The sequence below is a fragment of the Salmo trutta genome, chromosome 38 (assembly GCF_901001165.1).
Source record: "Salmo trutta chromosome 38, fSalTru1.1, whole genome shotgun sequence".
NCBI classification, from domain to species: domain Eukaryota; kingdom Metazoa; phylum Chordata; class Actinopteri; order Salmoniformes; family Salmonidae; genus Salmo; species Salmo trutta.
Window position 1 is genome coordinate 8229876 of NC_042994.1, and position 16012 is coordinate 8245887.

General features: G+C 42.5%; 2 protein-coding genes across 4 annotated transcripts in view; both read right to left on the minus strand.

The window, feature by feature from the left end:
- Positions 1 to 3800, minus strand: part of LOC115178407 (metal transporter CNNM2) — a 57790-nt gene extending 53990 nt beyond the window's left edge. For all 3 annotated transcript variants that reach the window (XM_029739585.1, XM_029739583.1, XM_029739584.1), the window contains exon 1: positions 2016 to 3800. In XM_029739585.1, coding sequence (XP_029595445.1) covers positions 2016 to 3507 — 1492 coding nt within the window. In that variant the 5' untranslated portion in view covers positions 3508 to 3800. The remainder of the gene's footprint in view (positions 1 to 2015) is intronic.
- A 4118-nt stretch (positions 3801 to 7918) lies between these two features.
- On the minus strand, positions 7919 to 15709 carry LOC115177793 (arsenite methyltransferase). The gene is made up of 11 exons (XM_029738758.1): positions 15567 to 15709; positions 15184 to 15235; positions 14284 to 14411; positions 13904 to 14054; positions 11741 to 11877; positions 11545 to 11614; positions 11147 to 11228; positions 10881 to 11012; positions 10556 to 10695; positions 10009 to 10131; positions 7919 to 8103 (listed from the first exon to the last, which is right to left on the minus strand). Exons 1-11 carry the CDS (start codon positions 15590 to 15592, stop codon positions 8014 to 8016), a joined length of 1131 nt encoding a protein of 376 aa, XP_029594618.1. The 5' UTR covers positions 15593 to 15709; the 3' UTR covers positions 7919 to 8013.
- Between the last annotated feature and the right edge of the window lie 303 nt (positions 15710 to 16012).

The window sequence follows — 16012 nt, forward strand, 5'->3', positions numbered from 1 at the left end:
CAACCGTAATGATGTAAAAAATGTAATGATGTAACAACCATAATGATGTAACAACCGTAATGATGTAAAAAATGTAATGATGTAACAACCATAATGATGTAACAACTGTAATGATGTAAAAAATGTAATGATGTAACAACCATAATGATGTAACAACTGTAATGATGTAAAATGTTTTATGATATAACAACCATAATGATGTAAAAACAGTAATGATGTAACAACCGTAATGGTGTAAAACAATGTATGATTTAACAACTTGAATGATGTAACAACCGGAATGATGTAAAAAATGTAATGCTGTAACAACCGTAATGATGTAACAACCGTAATGATGTAAAAATGTAATGCTATAACAACCATAATGATGTAACAACCATAATGATGTAAAAATGTAATGCTATAACAACCGTAATGACGTAACAACCGTAATGACGTAACAACTGTAATGATGTAACAACCGTAATGATGTAACAACCGTAATGATGTAACAACCGTAATGACGTAACAACCGTAATGACGTAACAACCGTAATGAAGTAACAACCGTAATGATGTAACAACCGGAATGATGTAACAACCGTAATGATGTAACAACCGTAATGATGTAACAACCGTAATGATGTAACAACCGTGTGCACAGAATCTGCCTGATCAAAACGTATATCGTTCCTGCTATCAACAGACAGGTGTGATTGTCAGTGTCAGACTATGACGAAACCAAAACTCACATTAAAATGAAAACTTTACAAAGTGAGTAACTATGTCATAAAGTGTAACTCCGTGGGTGTTAAGAGAGAGGAGTTATTCATTAATCACACGACTGTATTCTAGTGGGCAGGACAAAGGGAGTTATCACCGCCATCATTCAGAGGCAATGCACACAACTTAGAGTAGGGAGAGGAGGGGATTTAAGCAGGTTCTCAAACAAGATGCCCCCACCTGATAACCTCAGCACTGACGCGGTTGGACCATTCCCATGAATGAATATCCTAATGCAAGTCACAAACCACAGAGGGGGAGGGAGGGAGGGAGGGAGAGGGGGAGGGAGGGAGGGAGAGAGAGAGAGAGAGAGAGAGAGAGAGAGAAAGAGAGAGAGAGAGAGAGAGAGAGAGAGAGAGAGGTGAGGGGAACCGTGTGAACATTAACGAGGAATGGAAGTGATGGTGAAAGATAACATGAACATTCCCCCTCTCCACCTTTTCTTTGCAGGAAATGACCCAAGCGGTGACAACAACTGCGCTCTTACATACCTGGCAAGGAATGGCAGCCAGCTACTTTAGGATGCCATTCCTCCCCACCCCACCCCACCTCACTTCATTTTTTATTGTATCTGGGATTTTTTGTGACACCCTTCCTGATGGAGCAACGCCACACTCCATCTTCCTGAAAGTCGGTTTTCGGCTTAACATCTTTGTTTACACACTTGAAACACTTGGGGCATCAAGGAGACACCTGAAGGACAGCAGGCCATCTGCACTATGAGGTCATTCATGTGTCTCAGTCAAGTTTTAAATGACAGTAATCTGTTATAAGACAGTAAGACACACATTACTTGATCATCTTCCAGAGGGAAATGGTATTTGAGCTCTCTATGATGTCATAGTATTATCATAGTAGGGGATCTGACCTGGATATTATTATGTCAAGTGTGTGACATTATACATACAGTTTTGGAACTGGGACAGTGTTGTTCCCAGAGGCAAATACCTCCTGATTGAAGATTGTGATGTTTTCCCTAACTATAAAATGCCATAAATAGAAATCTACAGTGGAGATGTAATACAGTGAATTGACTGCTTACTAATGCATAGCAACACTTGTTTCTCTAGGTTATTATATAATCAGTCTGTGTTCCGATGAAACGTCATTCTCACATTTGCAATGAATCCCTAGACCATAGACATGCCAAATGAAAGCCATGATGGAACAGTCATTCCACATTTCTCTTGAAATGGCATGATCATTTGATTGACAGGATACAGTCGGGCCAATAAAAAATGAAACCCCTCTCACCTTTCTTGAACTCCTCCAGCATGGCATCCAGCCTGGTGTCATTGAACACAAAATGCAGCTGATGGCTGTAAAACTTAGTGATGGTTTTCAGCGGCGTAGAATCATCTGGGTCGACAAACGCCAGGTCCTTCACGAACAATAGATCCACAATGTTGGACCTCTCGCCCTCGAACACGGGGATGCGCGTGTAGCCGCTCTCCATGATTTCAGACATGGTGTTGAAGTCGAGGATAGCATCACCTGGAATCATAAAACAATCTCTTAGCGGGGTCATCACGTCCTCCACTGTCTTAGTCCGTAGCTCCAAGGCGCCCTGAATGATGTTCAACTCCTCTTTGACCAGATCATTGTACGGATCCGTGACTCGGAGCATCTCCAAAAGCTTCTCGCGGTTGTACACAGTGCCTATCTCTTGGCCCAAAAGGTAATCTAGAAGTTTGCTCACTGGGTATGACGCGGGGAAGGTGAGCAGCATGAAAAACTTGGTGAGGAAAATGGTGTTGGCTCCAACGGCAAGGCCATGTCTTGAGCATATGGCTTGAGGGACAATCTCTCCAAAGATGACAATTCCAATAGTTGACATCACCACAGCTATCAGCCCAGAACCTGCAATATCATCAAATAAGATAGTTAGAGTTGTATTCACGAGCACGTTGCCTAGGAGAAGTGAGCAAAGCAGGTAATTCCCTTGGCTCCTAACTGGCTCTATCTTTTTGGCATAATTCTTCTCCATCTCTGTGCCACAATTCTGGACTATTTGGAGCTCCATTGGGTCCAGCGCCATCAGTCCCAAGTTCAACCCGCTGAACATGCCTGACAGACACAGCAACATGGAAATAAAGATGACTTGAAGCCAGAAGGGGAGAAGAAACCTCTTCTCCTCCACAACTATCACTTTAGTGTCATCTCCGTCGTGGTAAATCCAGGTGTTTTCGGTCCATGGGTCGTGCAGGCCGGCGGCGTGGTGGGCAGGTGTTGAGGTGGCGATGCACAGGTAATAAGATTTACTCCTCTCGGTTTTTCGAAGGGGTTTGACCTCGATTTCAACTACTCCCGACGTTCTGCGACTTAGAATGATGTTGGGCAAGATGATTATATCCGAGGTCCTGATACCGCAGGGATGCGCGGACGTATCCTCTTTGCTCCCGTTGTCCCCCGACAAGCTGTCGATGTCCCCGGCTGGTCGGATCTGCTCGTGTTCCGTAAATGCAATTTTGGACCAGGTCTCGTTGTTTATGTTTTGCCCGTAGACCCTCAATTTGACACGAGACCGTTCACTCACCCGTAGGTAGCCCCTATCCATAAAGGAAATGTCGTCCGTGTCCTCCAACCGGAGCCCGATGATAACCGTGTCCGACTCTACCCCTCCTTCCTTGCCACTTATCGAGGTGACCAAACAACCGCTGACAGTTAAGAAAATCATCGTCAGAGCTCGAACCCGGCTAAGTGACGCCATTTTTGCAAAGGGTACTGGGGCCGACGGCTCAGCCATGTTGATAATGGGCAACCTCCTGAATGAAAAGGGCTTTTAAAAATCAGAGCCAATCGGAGTCCGCCTTCATCTCCACCGGGGGTCGCCGTGATTTGTGCAGCATCGGGGACCCAAGCGCTTGGTTCCACTACGAGTCCGAAACTGATTACTCCTAGAGCGAACTCGTGCCTCCCCTGATGTCCCGGAGACAGACGACGGTAGCACCCAATCCAGTGCGGCAGTTGGACGGGGGCGGAGTTTTCGCCGCAGCTCCAACGAATGAAATTCCAAAACAAGCGCACCTCAAGCAAAAAAAGCCCAAGACACTGTCCTCGTGACTTTTTCAGATGGATTTCAGAGGCAACCAATAAATAATGAATTGGTGGGTAGATCCATAATATTTGATTTATCTGAGCGGAGTGAATGGTGCGTCATTATGCAATGTTCTCTCCATTGCAGAGGAGAGCGAGGTAGAGGGAGAGAGTTGTTTCAGCGGGCTGAATGGAATGCATGCTTTTAGGCTCTGTGACATTCTTTATGCATTTTAGATTAGTTCCTTAAGATGACCAAACAAGCAATCACAATGCATTTTTTAGCTTAGGGTATGGTATGTCTTGTAGGCTATTTAAAGATGATCTGCAAAGCCTAATTGTAGGGGGGGTTGGTTGACCAACCAAACCAATACAAATGCATGATAGGCATTGGAAATGATATAGATAGACAAAACGTACAGTAATTACCATGCGTAATATTAGCCTAATAAACAGATAATTACGCAAAATGCCTAGACGCATGTATAAGACATTTTATTTTGAATACTGTAGCCTACAATGTTCTGGTGTGAACATAATTCGTTATATCATACAAAGTGTGCAAATGCATTAATTAATCACCCATCATTAATAGGCAATTTAGCCCACGCATGATGCGGTGTTATGCATGAATCACATTTCAATGGGCTACTTTCACAAAGTAGGCATTGGGCATCATTTAAAAAACGGAGGGATAGGTAGGATAGTATTACAATATCACATTGAGGTAGCAGAGTCATTATCTGTCCAATCGGGGATTATGATGACATGTCAACTCATGGATAATAGGCCTATTCTGCCTGACATATCAGAACATGGAGCAAAGCAAATAAACAACATCAGATGAAGCACATATGTTTCTACTACATATATATATGTGGGTTTTTTCCTGTTTTTGGGTGATGGAATATTTCCGTGCTCTTCAGGGGCTGGTTGTTTATCAACAAAACCGACGCCTGCACAACTATGGGGCAAAACCGACAGGGTTGGCTTAGATTGTCGACAACGTGTAAACTACAGTTAGTCGCCAATATTTATTGAAAACATAAATAAAGTTTCTCCATGTACACTTGTTATCTCTCAAATACATTGTTACAGTTGTTGGTTAGGTAGATAGCCAATTTTAGCCATGTCAGCATTGAGGTGACAGTCAAATAACCAACAACAACAAAAATACCTGGTATCAAGAACAAGAAACAACTAGCAGACACGAGCCGCTTACAATTCACCACAGGGCAGTGTCTTGTCATTTTTGCTAGCTATCTGGCCATCCAGAACCATAACAACACATGCACTTCTGCGCCTTTGAAGCGCGCGCAAAGTTTTCTAGACGTTGTCAGCTAGACGTTGTCAGCTAACTAGTCTATAGGTGTTAATGACAGTGGATGTAGTTGTAGCAGGGACTGTGTCCAACAGTGCGCAGTTGGGCTGTAGACGCGCACCCACATCTGATTGGAGCAGTGCATTTCTGAGATTGCGTGCTCTCCTATAGGCGAACAGGGGTGGGTCTTTGAATAGCCCACATATTTTAATTTGGAATCAGACGTCAATATGTGACAATGTTTATTTAAAATGTTCATAATTGCTAAAGAGCGGTGTAAAGGTAGAAGTGAAAACACACAAATATTTTTTTCTCAATTTTGTGCATGCCTCAGCAATTGATCTCTCTCAGTGTCTTTTGCCCGATTGTAGGCTGTCTTTATCCAGGTGTCCTTGTATCCCTGTTCCTGGAAGCGGGAGGACAAAGCAGCAGTGTTTGTCTCACATACAGATATGGATGAGCAGTTCCTACAATTTCTCAAGAACTGGCTAATGGTAAAACTAGTAAAACGATAATGCTTCTTGATCCATTACCTGGACACTGTCTCCCCTAAGGACGTAATGAGGAACTCGATCTCTTTTGGATTTAAAAACATTTAGCCTACTGTATCACAGCCATGTTTTGTTTAGATTTATTTGTATCAATATTGTTTGGCCTTTGCACAAGTCATGGGAGCATTTCGCTACACCAGCAATAACATCTGCTAAATATTTGTATGCGACCAATACAATGTTATTTTATTTGATAAAATGGTTTACAAAATATTATGAACACCTGCTCTTCCAATGAAATAGACCAGGGATGTGCAACTGGCTGCATGCGGCCCTTTTGTCGGACTGCGGAAGAGTTTAAAAAAAAAACTCAGTCGGGGTCTCAACATACTGTTGAGAGTTAGAATAATAGAACACACAAGGTGCAATTTCGACATTTGGTTGTGCATCAGCAGTCACTCACTTACCCCATGTCAGCTCCGTTTGTTTGATTGTTAAACGAGTCTAGTGGCCAGCTATCTAAACGTGTTGTAAGCATGATCGAATTACCGGCCGGCGTGGGGCACATTGATCATCAGTTAAACATTTTTCCCCACCCTATGACAACATGTGTAGAATAGCAGGAAATTAGCTGTAAAACTTCAAATTTCTCTCCACCCCATGACAAAATGAGTAGAATTACATGAAATTAGTTATAAAATACCAACATTTTCACGGCAACGTGTTTTCTACGCCCAATGGCGTATATCTTCAGCTCTCATGAATGGGGCTGATAAAATGTTTTGCCCGAAAGGTGGGGAGGGGTTATGGATGTGGGTATGCAGACCAGTGGAGGCTGCTGGGGGGAATACAGCTCATAGGAGCAAATGGAATGGCATCAAACACCTGGAAACCACGTGTTTGATACCATTCCACTGATTCTACTCCAGTCATTACCACGAGCCCGTCCTCCCAAATGAAGGTGCCACCAACCTCCTGTGATGCAGACCCACTAGCCACTGCAGCCCCTCATGATGAGTCAAAGTTTCCCATCCTTGACATAGCTTTCATCTGGATTCTATGACCCCTTATTCTCACTTGTTAAATCCACTTCAAATCAGTGGAGATGAAGGGGAGGACAAGTTAGAGAAGGATTTTTAAGCCTTGAGACATGGATTGTGTATGTGTGCCATTCAGAGGGTGAATGGGTAAGACAAGATGCCTTTGGACGGGGTATGGTAGTAGGTGCCAGGCACACCGATTTGTGTCAAGAACTGCAAGTATGCTGGTTTTTCACACTCAACAGTTTCCTGTGTGTATCAAGAATGATCCACCACCTAAAGGACATCCAGCTAACTTGATTTGATGTTGATTTTTTAGGATCCCAAATAGCCAATGGCGACAGGGGTCTGACAGACAATGAAAAAGACATTACAGACAAAATACAATTGACATACATTTAAGAACATTAACATGTATGGTGTATGAGTCTATCAGTTACACATACATGTCAATACATGCACACAAGTAGAAACTTGACACATCTGTGGGAAGCATTGGAGTCAACATGGGCCAGCATCCCTGTAGATCGCCTTCAACACCTTGTAGAGTCCAACGAATTGAGGCTGTTAGGATGGAACTCAATATTAGGAAGCTGTTCTTAATGTTTTGTACACTCAGTGTAAATCATGTTGACCTATGATTCTGTCTAAATGTGTTGTCCAATATGTATACCTTTGTAAACATTGTATATAGAAATATATTGTCAATTGAGACTTGATTGCTAACCAATTGTCTAATTGAAATGACTAATTGTTGCCACCCGTTGTTCACTTGAACTTGTATGAATACAGACTGCAGGAGTTTCCTCACAAAGCACACCCTTGAAAAATACCTAGTCGAAACTTTGGGTGTTTATGAATGAAATGAAAATACTAAGAATATAACTGATATCCCGAGTGTGCTTTCCCCTGTGGATCAGTGGAGGCTGGTGGAAGGAGATAAAGGAGGACGGGCTCATTGTAATGGCTGGTATTAATGGAACGGAGTCAAGCGTGGTTTCCATATTAGCGATGTTTGATACCGTTCCATTCCATTTCTGCCATTAGAATGAGCACATCCTCCAATAGCTCCTCACACCAGCCTCCACTGCCGTGGATATATTTTTTACATTTCTCTCCCACACACCCATCTTGAAATCTAAGGCCAACTTCATTAAAGAGAGACACACTGACCACTTCTTCACTGCCGGAAATGTGTTTGGATTATGATAATATTCACACAGTTGTACAATTAACACATGAGCCTAAGGCTTGACAAAAAATCCATAGTTTGACATGAATTACAATTATTGTTTATTCATACACAGTAAAATCATTCTCTGTGTCTCTCTCATATCTTGGCTACCCCATCACTTGCAAAAGGATTACTCTGCACCACAGCACCCCCCTGTGGCAGAAGAGACAGTTGCACTCCCCAGCTGCAGCACCAGTTCAAAGGGATTCACCGTGCCCACCTGCAATGACACACAGCATGACAGACAGCACTTGGTTTCCCTGGAAAATCACTGAAAAACACCGCATGCCATATTTACACAACGTCATGGTAGTGCGTTATGTAAAAGCCTTATATGATAATAACTCTACTATCTCACAAGGTTAGGGTCCATTCCATATAACCTCCAGTCAATTCAGCAATATTTGAAGATAATTACAGAGAAATACCATTTCAATAATATGAATCACGACCCTGGATCGGTATTTGTGACTATGCAATATGTTTTTTATCTGCCATTAGTTTATCTTTTCACCGTTTGCCTGAAGAAGCTGTAGCTTGTACAAGCTGTACATACTTTCCATACAGTTTATTACGGCATGAGATCATGACCTGGGCCCGTATCCACAAAGCATCTCAGAGGAGGAATGCTGATCTAGGATCAGTTTTTGCCTTTTAGGTCATTATAAGATAAGATTATATGGACAGATCCTAGATCAGCACTACTACACTGAGATGCTTTGTGGATACAGGCCCAGATCGGATTGCCCTTTGAGTTCACTTGCAACAGAGAGTGTGTAAAAGGTAGAGATAATAATAATCTAAACTAGAGTTAGGAGCAAACTAAATAAAGTACCTGGTAACTAGCTTTGGGACACAACACCTATTGTCTCTCAGTAAAGGGTTACCAGTAGCTTTGGGACACAACACCTATTGTCTCTCAGTAAAGGGTTACCAGTAGCTTTGGGACACAACATCAGTAGTCTGTGTACTGGTTGGACTCCCTGAGTTGTGCATCGTTCTGGTGGTTGGCGACGGACAATAACCATTCCACATTATAGCCAGCTACACCCCCGTAAAATTCCAGTCAACAAAAGCATAGGTATAATCACTAGGAACTCTACTTACCAAACATAAAGTGCAATAAGTCCCTCGCTATCAAATAAACATCAGAATACAACTTTTACTCGAACCGCACCATATTCCTTCCAAGTTTGACCCCTCCCTTCACACAAGACTTCCTCCCACGAAATCTACCACTGTTCACACAGCAGGAATATGATGCGGTTTGGACAAAAGTTGGATTCAGATGTTTATTTGATTGCGAGGGACACATTTCACTTTATGTCTGGTAAGTAGAGTTCCTGGAGATTATACATATGCTTTTGTTGACAGGAAACCGTTTTGTTGTAGGTGAATCCGGCTATAATGTGGAATGGTTATTGTCCGTCGCCAACCACCAGAACGATGCACAACTCAGGGAGTCCAACCAGTACACAGACTACTGATGTTGTGTCCCGAAGCTACTGGTAACCCTTTACTGAGAGACAACAGGTGTAATGCATTATGATGCGGTTATAATACTGTGTATAAAGAATTATAAAACTTGTCACGAGAATACAACCTGGATGAGACCTCAACCAGCCTCAGCCTCCTTACGACCAAGGCTAAACTGAACACCCACAGCCTGAAGAATGTGTAGGGAGTATGAAAAGATTCAAACTGTAGGAAACATAATCAAACCAAATATAGTCCTCAGTGTGTGTGTGTTTTGTGCTTGCGCTAATGTGTGTGTGTGGTTTCAGTGACCATGAGGGACCATGATAAGAAGACATTGAGACATTCCATTGGCTGACAGGAGGACATGCATTCCTTCCTGGTTAAAGGTTCCCAGCAGGACTTTAACGCAGCCTAGTTGTGACTGCAGCACATCTGCTTGACCTTGGTGTGTGTGTGTGTGTGTGTCTGTGTGCATGCGTAGGGGCTAGGGGTCAATTTGGAATTCACAGTGGGACGGTGTCAGTGGATTTGTCATGAACTTTATACACACACACATTATTACATTTATACACACACCCTGCAACCACATCTAAAACTCAGAGTATTATGACACATTAGGTGCAATTGTCCTGGTATTGGTACAAACCTTGGGTTTCTTTACACTACATCCAGCAGGTAACCCGGGGGGTTGGAAAGTGAACTCCTCAGCAAACCTGGAGTGGCTGAGGATGCTGGCCACCTCTCCATCCACCTCCACTACCTCATCCACCTTGGGGAGACACACACACATATTACTCACTGAGTACAACACACTCCCGTGGAAAACACACTCCCGTGGAAAACACACTCCCGTGGAAAACACACTCCCGTGGAAAACACACTGCCGTGGAAAACACACTGCCGTGGAAAACACACTGCCGTGGAAAACACACTGCCGTGGAAAACACACTCCCGTGGAAAACACACTCCCGTGGAAAACACACTCCCGTGGAAAACACACTCCCGTGGAAAACACACCGGGCACAGATCTAGGATCAATATGATCCAATATTTATTTGCCAAACTGTTACATCGGAAATGTGTTTTCTGCTCTGCTTTTAACTTCCCCATACAACACAAACATACTCATATTGGAGAGGAGCAAAGCCAAACTCCATTTGGCAGAAAAACACAAAACAGTATCTTGTACAAACCTTGAACGTGTACTGAGAGTCAAACTCCAGACTCTCCTCAAAACCAGTGATGTTGCCATTGTATATGACCAGAGAGCCTTTGTTCGAGATTTTGGGGATCTTGAAGAGACGGTAGGTGGCAGAGACAAACTTGTAGTCACCTGTAATTCCAGAGGAAATATCAACGTTTTGAACAGTCAATCTTAAAAATGTGGGGTCCCATGTATCAATGCTATTGACCCAGTATGTTATAACAATGTAACCGCTATATGGTAACTTATATGGTTAAGAGCTGATGGAAAAAAATGTCACCGTCTCATGTTTAAGACGAGTTAACACATCTCACCTAGGACGGCCTCCAGTTCCATGTTGTCCACGGTGACGACATTGGCCGTGACCAACCGCGGGGGGCTGAATCCCACCTCCTGAGCCAATCGCACTAGGTCCTCCCACCAAAGCGCTCCGCCTAAACACTCCCCTAACGACAGCATTAACATCTACAGTTCACCTAGGTTATTAACTGTTGATGGTACTACACATATAAATAGCAGCTAGAACTAGTCTAAAACAGTGTGAAATGGAATACAGAAGCTGCTTAGTAGACATACATACCCCACAGGACTTTGTGATTCTTGATCTCATCGGAGAGCTTACTGCTACTATAGACATCACTGAAGTACAGCTCTCCTCCATCCTGACAACCAGAGGAAGTAGCAAACATATTTAGTATGCACGCTTAGAAGAAGTGAAAGAAAGGGAAAGGGGGATACCTAGTCAGTTGTACAATGATGCAGTCAACTGAAATGTGTCTTCTGCGTTTCAATGTTACCAAGCAAGGATTCTCTTTCTTAATTACTTTTCACTGACACGTTTAAGTACAGTAACAGCATTTTACTTCTAAGAACTGGAACATGACATGGACCTCCCTTACAAGCTTGAAAGGGTTCATTGAAGTTTTGTTGGTTGTAATTACCTGATTTGTACATGATATAGTATAGCACACAGTGTACCTTCAGCACGCGGTAAGCATCACTCAATACTTTTCTCTTGTCTGGGGACAAATTCACCACACAGTTGGATCTGTCGCACAACAAAAGGGGCAAATAACAAATAATGAACCCTCACCGTACTCTAATCACTATGATATTACTGTAAAAATTAACTAATCTTTCAAGGGTAAACAAACAACCAACAATGGCATCTTACATGATGATATCAAAGGAGTTCTCCTTGAGTCCAGCCTCCTTTAGAGCCTCGATGTAGCCCTGCACAAAGTCCACGTTGGGCTTCTCGTATCCAAACTCCTGCGTGTGGTGGTCCACGTACTTTCTGGCCACCTCAAGCTATAAAGAAAGAAAAACGGATGTGTTCCCAGGACCGAAACAGCACTCCAAAACAAGAACAGAAAAAAAAGGGGAATTTGGCTTGCACATACATACAGTGGCTTGCGAAAGTATTCACCCCCCTTGGCATTTTTCCTATTTTGTTGCCTTACAACCTGGAATTAAAATGTATTTTTGGGGGGGTTTGTATCATTTGATTTACACAACATGCCTACCACTTTGAAGATGCAAAATATTTTTTCTTGTGAAACAAACAAGAAATAAGACAAAAAAAGAGAAAACTTGAGCGTGCATAACTATTTACACCCCCAGTCAATTCATTGTAAAGCCACATTTTGCAGCAATTACAGCTGCACGTATCTTGGGGTATGTCTCTATTAGCTTGGCACATCTATCCACTGGGATTTTTGCCCATTCTTCAAGGCAAAACTGCTCCAGCTCCTTCAAGTTGGATGGGTTCCACTGGTATACAGCAATCTTTAAGTCATACCACAGATTCTCAATTGGATTAAGGTCTGGGCTTTGACTAGGCCATTCCAAGACATTTAAATGTTTCCCCTTAAACCACTCGAGTGTTGCTTTACCAGTACGCTTAGGATCATTGTCCTGCTGAAAGGTGAACCTCAGTCCCAGTCTCAAATCTCTGGAAGACTGAAACAGGTTCCCTCAAGAATTTTCCTGTATTTAGCGCCATCCATCATTCCTTCAATTCTGACCAGTTTCCCAGTCCCTGCCGATGAAAAACATCCCCGTAGCATGATTCTGCCACCACCATGCTTCACTGTGGGGATGATGTTTGCCTTCCCTGTAGCTCAGTTGCTAGAGCATGGTGTTTGCAACACCAGGGTTGTGGGTTCGATTCCCACAGGGGGCCAGCACAAAAAAAAAAAAAAAAAAAATTATGAAATTGTATGAAATGTATGCATTCACTACTGTAAGTCGCTCTGGATAAGAGCGTCTGCTAAATGACGTAAATGTAATGTTCTCGGGGTGATAAGAGGTGTTGGGTTTGCACCAGACATAGCGTTTTCCTTGATGGCCAAAAAGCTCAATTTTAGTCTCATCTGACCAGAGTATCTTCTTCCATATATTTGGGGAGTCTCCCACATGCCTTTTGGCGAACACCAAACGTGTTTGCTTATTTTTTTCTTTAAGCAATGGCTTTTCTCTGGCCACTCTTCCATAAAGCCCAGCCCTGTGGAGTGTACAGCTTAAAGTGGTCCTATGGACAGATACTCCAATCTCTGCTGTGGAGCTTTGAAGCTCCTTCAGGGTTGTCTTTGGTCTCTTTGTTGCCTCTCTTATTAATGTCCTCCCTGCCTGGTCTGTGAGTTTTCGTGGGCCGCCCTCTTTTGGCAGGTTTGTGTGGTGCCATATTCTTTCCATTTTTTAATAATGGATTTAATGGTGCTCTGTGGGATGTTCAAAGTTTCATATATTTTTTTTATAACCCAACCCTGATCTGTACTTCTCCACAACTTTGTCCCTGACCTGTTTGGAGAGCTCCTTGGTCTTCATGGTGCCGCTTGCTTGGTGGTTCCCCTTGCTTAGTGGTGTTGCAGACTCTGGGGCCTTTCAGAACAGGTGTAAATAGACTGAGATCATGTGACAGATCATGTGACACTTAGATTGCACACAGGTGGACTTTATTTAACTAATTGTGTGACTTCTGAAGGTAATTGGTTGCACCAGATCTTATTGAGGGGCTTCATAGCAAAGTGGGTGAATACATATGCACGCACCACTTTTCCATTTTAATTTATTTAGAATTTTTTGGAACAAGTTATTTTTTACATTTCACTTCACCAATTTGAACTATTTTGTGTATGTCCATTACATGAAATCCAAATAAAAATCTATTTAAATTACAGGTTGTAATGCAACAAAATAGGAAAAATGCCAAATGGATGAATACCTTTGCAAGGCACTGTAAACAAGCACCACAAAGTGGTGTTCAGCAATTGCCCCTTATGATATTAAAAACTTTTTAATTGAATGGTCACCACCACAGCACACTGTTGTGTACCTGATCCTCAGTCATGTCGATGCCTGTGACGTGGCCCTTCTCCCCGACCAGTTGGCTGAGCATGTAGCAGTCTCTCCCACTGCCACTGCCCAGGTCCAGCAGCCTGCAGCCCTCCAGACACTCTGGGACCACCAGCCCACACCCATAGTACCTGACAGAACAACAGCAGGTCAAAGGGCTACATGGTGAGTGTATTGAATCAAGTGTCACAGTTATTCATGGAGGATTCAACAATCTTATTCACAACAATCGTATCCTTAACAATCTACAGGCAAACACAGACAGAAAGACACACAGACATGCATCTGTGTGAAAATGACTCACTGATGTTATCAAAATGTAATTACATTGTAAGTACAATGTTACAATAGTGAACCCACTTGGCTGTGACTTCAGGATGGATCTTCTTCAGAGCCTTGAGGATGAAGGCTGGGATGGGCTGAGACGGGGCTAAGCAGGCATTACTCTTCAGGTCAGACGTTTTCTTCAGGGTCTTCCCATAGTAGTCCTGAGGGAAGGTTAAAAATACCAACTGTATCAAGATTTATGATGAAAGTCTTACACATTTTTACTTGGCTGCATCTTATTCCACGATGATCAATCTCAGGTTAATGTGCAACTTAATGTTCAACAATTAATTCATCTAGGCTATCAGTAGCCATAAGCATACTGCCTGGACATACTGTGATGAATGTACAACACATTAGGAACACCTTCCTAATATTGAGTTGCACCCCCTTGTTCCTCAGAACAGCCTCAATTCGTCAGAGCATGGCTCTATAAGGTGTTGAAAGCGTTCCACAGGGATGCTGGCCCATGTTGACTCCAATGCTTCCCACAGTTGTGTCAAGTTGTCTGGATGTCCTTTGGGTGGTGGACCATTCTTGATACACACAGGAAAGTGTTGAGCGTGAAAAACCCAGCAGCGTTGCAGTTTTTGACACTCAAACCGGTGCGCCTGGCATCTACTACCATACCCTGTTTAAACAAACACCCTCTGAATGGCACACAATCCATGTCACAATTGTATCAAGGCTTAAATATCCTTCTCTAACTTGTCTCCTTCCCTTCATCTACACTGACTGAAGTGGATTTAACAAGTGACATCAATAAGGGATCATAGCTTTCACCTGGATTCACCTGGTCAGTCTATGTCATGGAAAGAGCAGGTGAGCCTAATGTTTTGTACACTCAGTGCAGAAACCTACTCTACTAGTCAGCAATGGGCTACAAATATATGTAAAATGTACTAAAAAAATGATACTTTAACTTTCTCATACCTTGACATCCACATGAATCACTGAATCAACGAAACAGCCTTTCCCACATTCCCTATAAAAATGTAAGACATGCCATTTAGCTATAGTTAAATTAACGGACAGACATTTTCACAACAGAAAAAAAACATTGTCAAGACAAACATGTCAAACAAGACCTTGTTACAGTAACCTGCAAGTATATTTCCACGATAGGCCATTGTAACGATGTCGCGATTGTAACGAGTCGTGGGAAACAGTTTGGTCTTTCACTTTGCATAATATGAAAAATTGTAGCATATGCTGGCTGGATAGTGTGACTACAATTGTAGAAAAAAATGACACCGCGAGGGGCATGGCCAACAATTTGAACAACACATCTACAACTGACACTTGTGGAAGCTTACCCGTGTTCTTTCTTGCATTCAGCCATTGTGGTCCAAATGACCCTAATTATTACGTAAGTCTAATAAACAAACATTGGACTCAAAGTTCATTTTACATGACCTGTCATAACAAAATGTTAACTTCCTGGTTCTCTGTACCGCCCCCTATCCTTCAAATTAAAAGTCTCTTTCAAAATAAAATGTTACAACTGGTTTAACACTCCTGTTGTGTTCTGGTCGAATTGGACCGATTTACAAGTTCTCTCTCTTTGAAAAAATGTAGTTCATTTAATCTGATTGTCATAAGATTCCATGACTTTGTCCACACAGGGCATCTGAACACACAAAATACATTTAGATGATTTTCAATACACTTTGGGTGTTTTATTTAACTTTTTGGTGTTCCAGGTCAGAAATGACCAGTCATTAGAAATAAATGGGTGAGACTACAATTAGTGTATAAAATT

Excerpts from the sequence above, each read along its gene's own strand:
- LOC115177793 (XM_029738758.1), bottom strand. The coding sequence starts at position 15,592 with ATGGCTGAATGCAAGAAAGAACACGG. Across the intron at positions 14,412-15,183 it reads TGATTCATGTGGATGTCAAG|GACTACTATGGGAAGACCCT; the intron begins GTATGAGAAAGT and ends ACCTTCCCTCAG. Across the intron at positions 14,055-14,283 it reads CATCCTGAAGTCACAGCCAA|GTACTATGGGTGTGGGCTGG; the intron begins GTGGGTTCACTA and ends TTGTTCTGTCAG.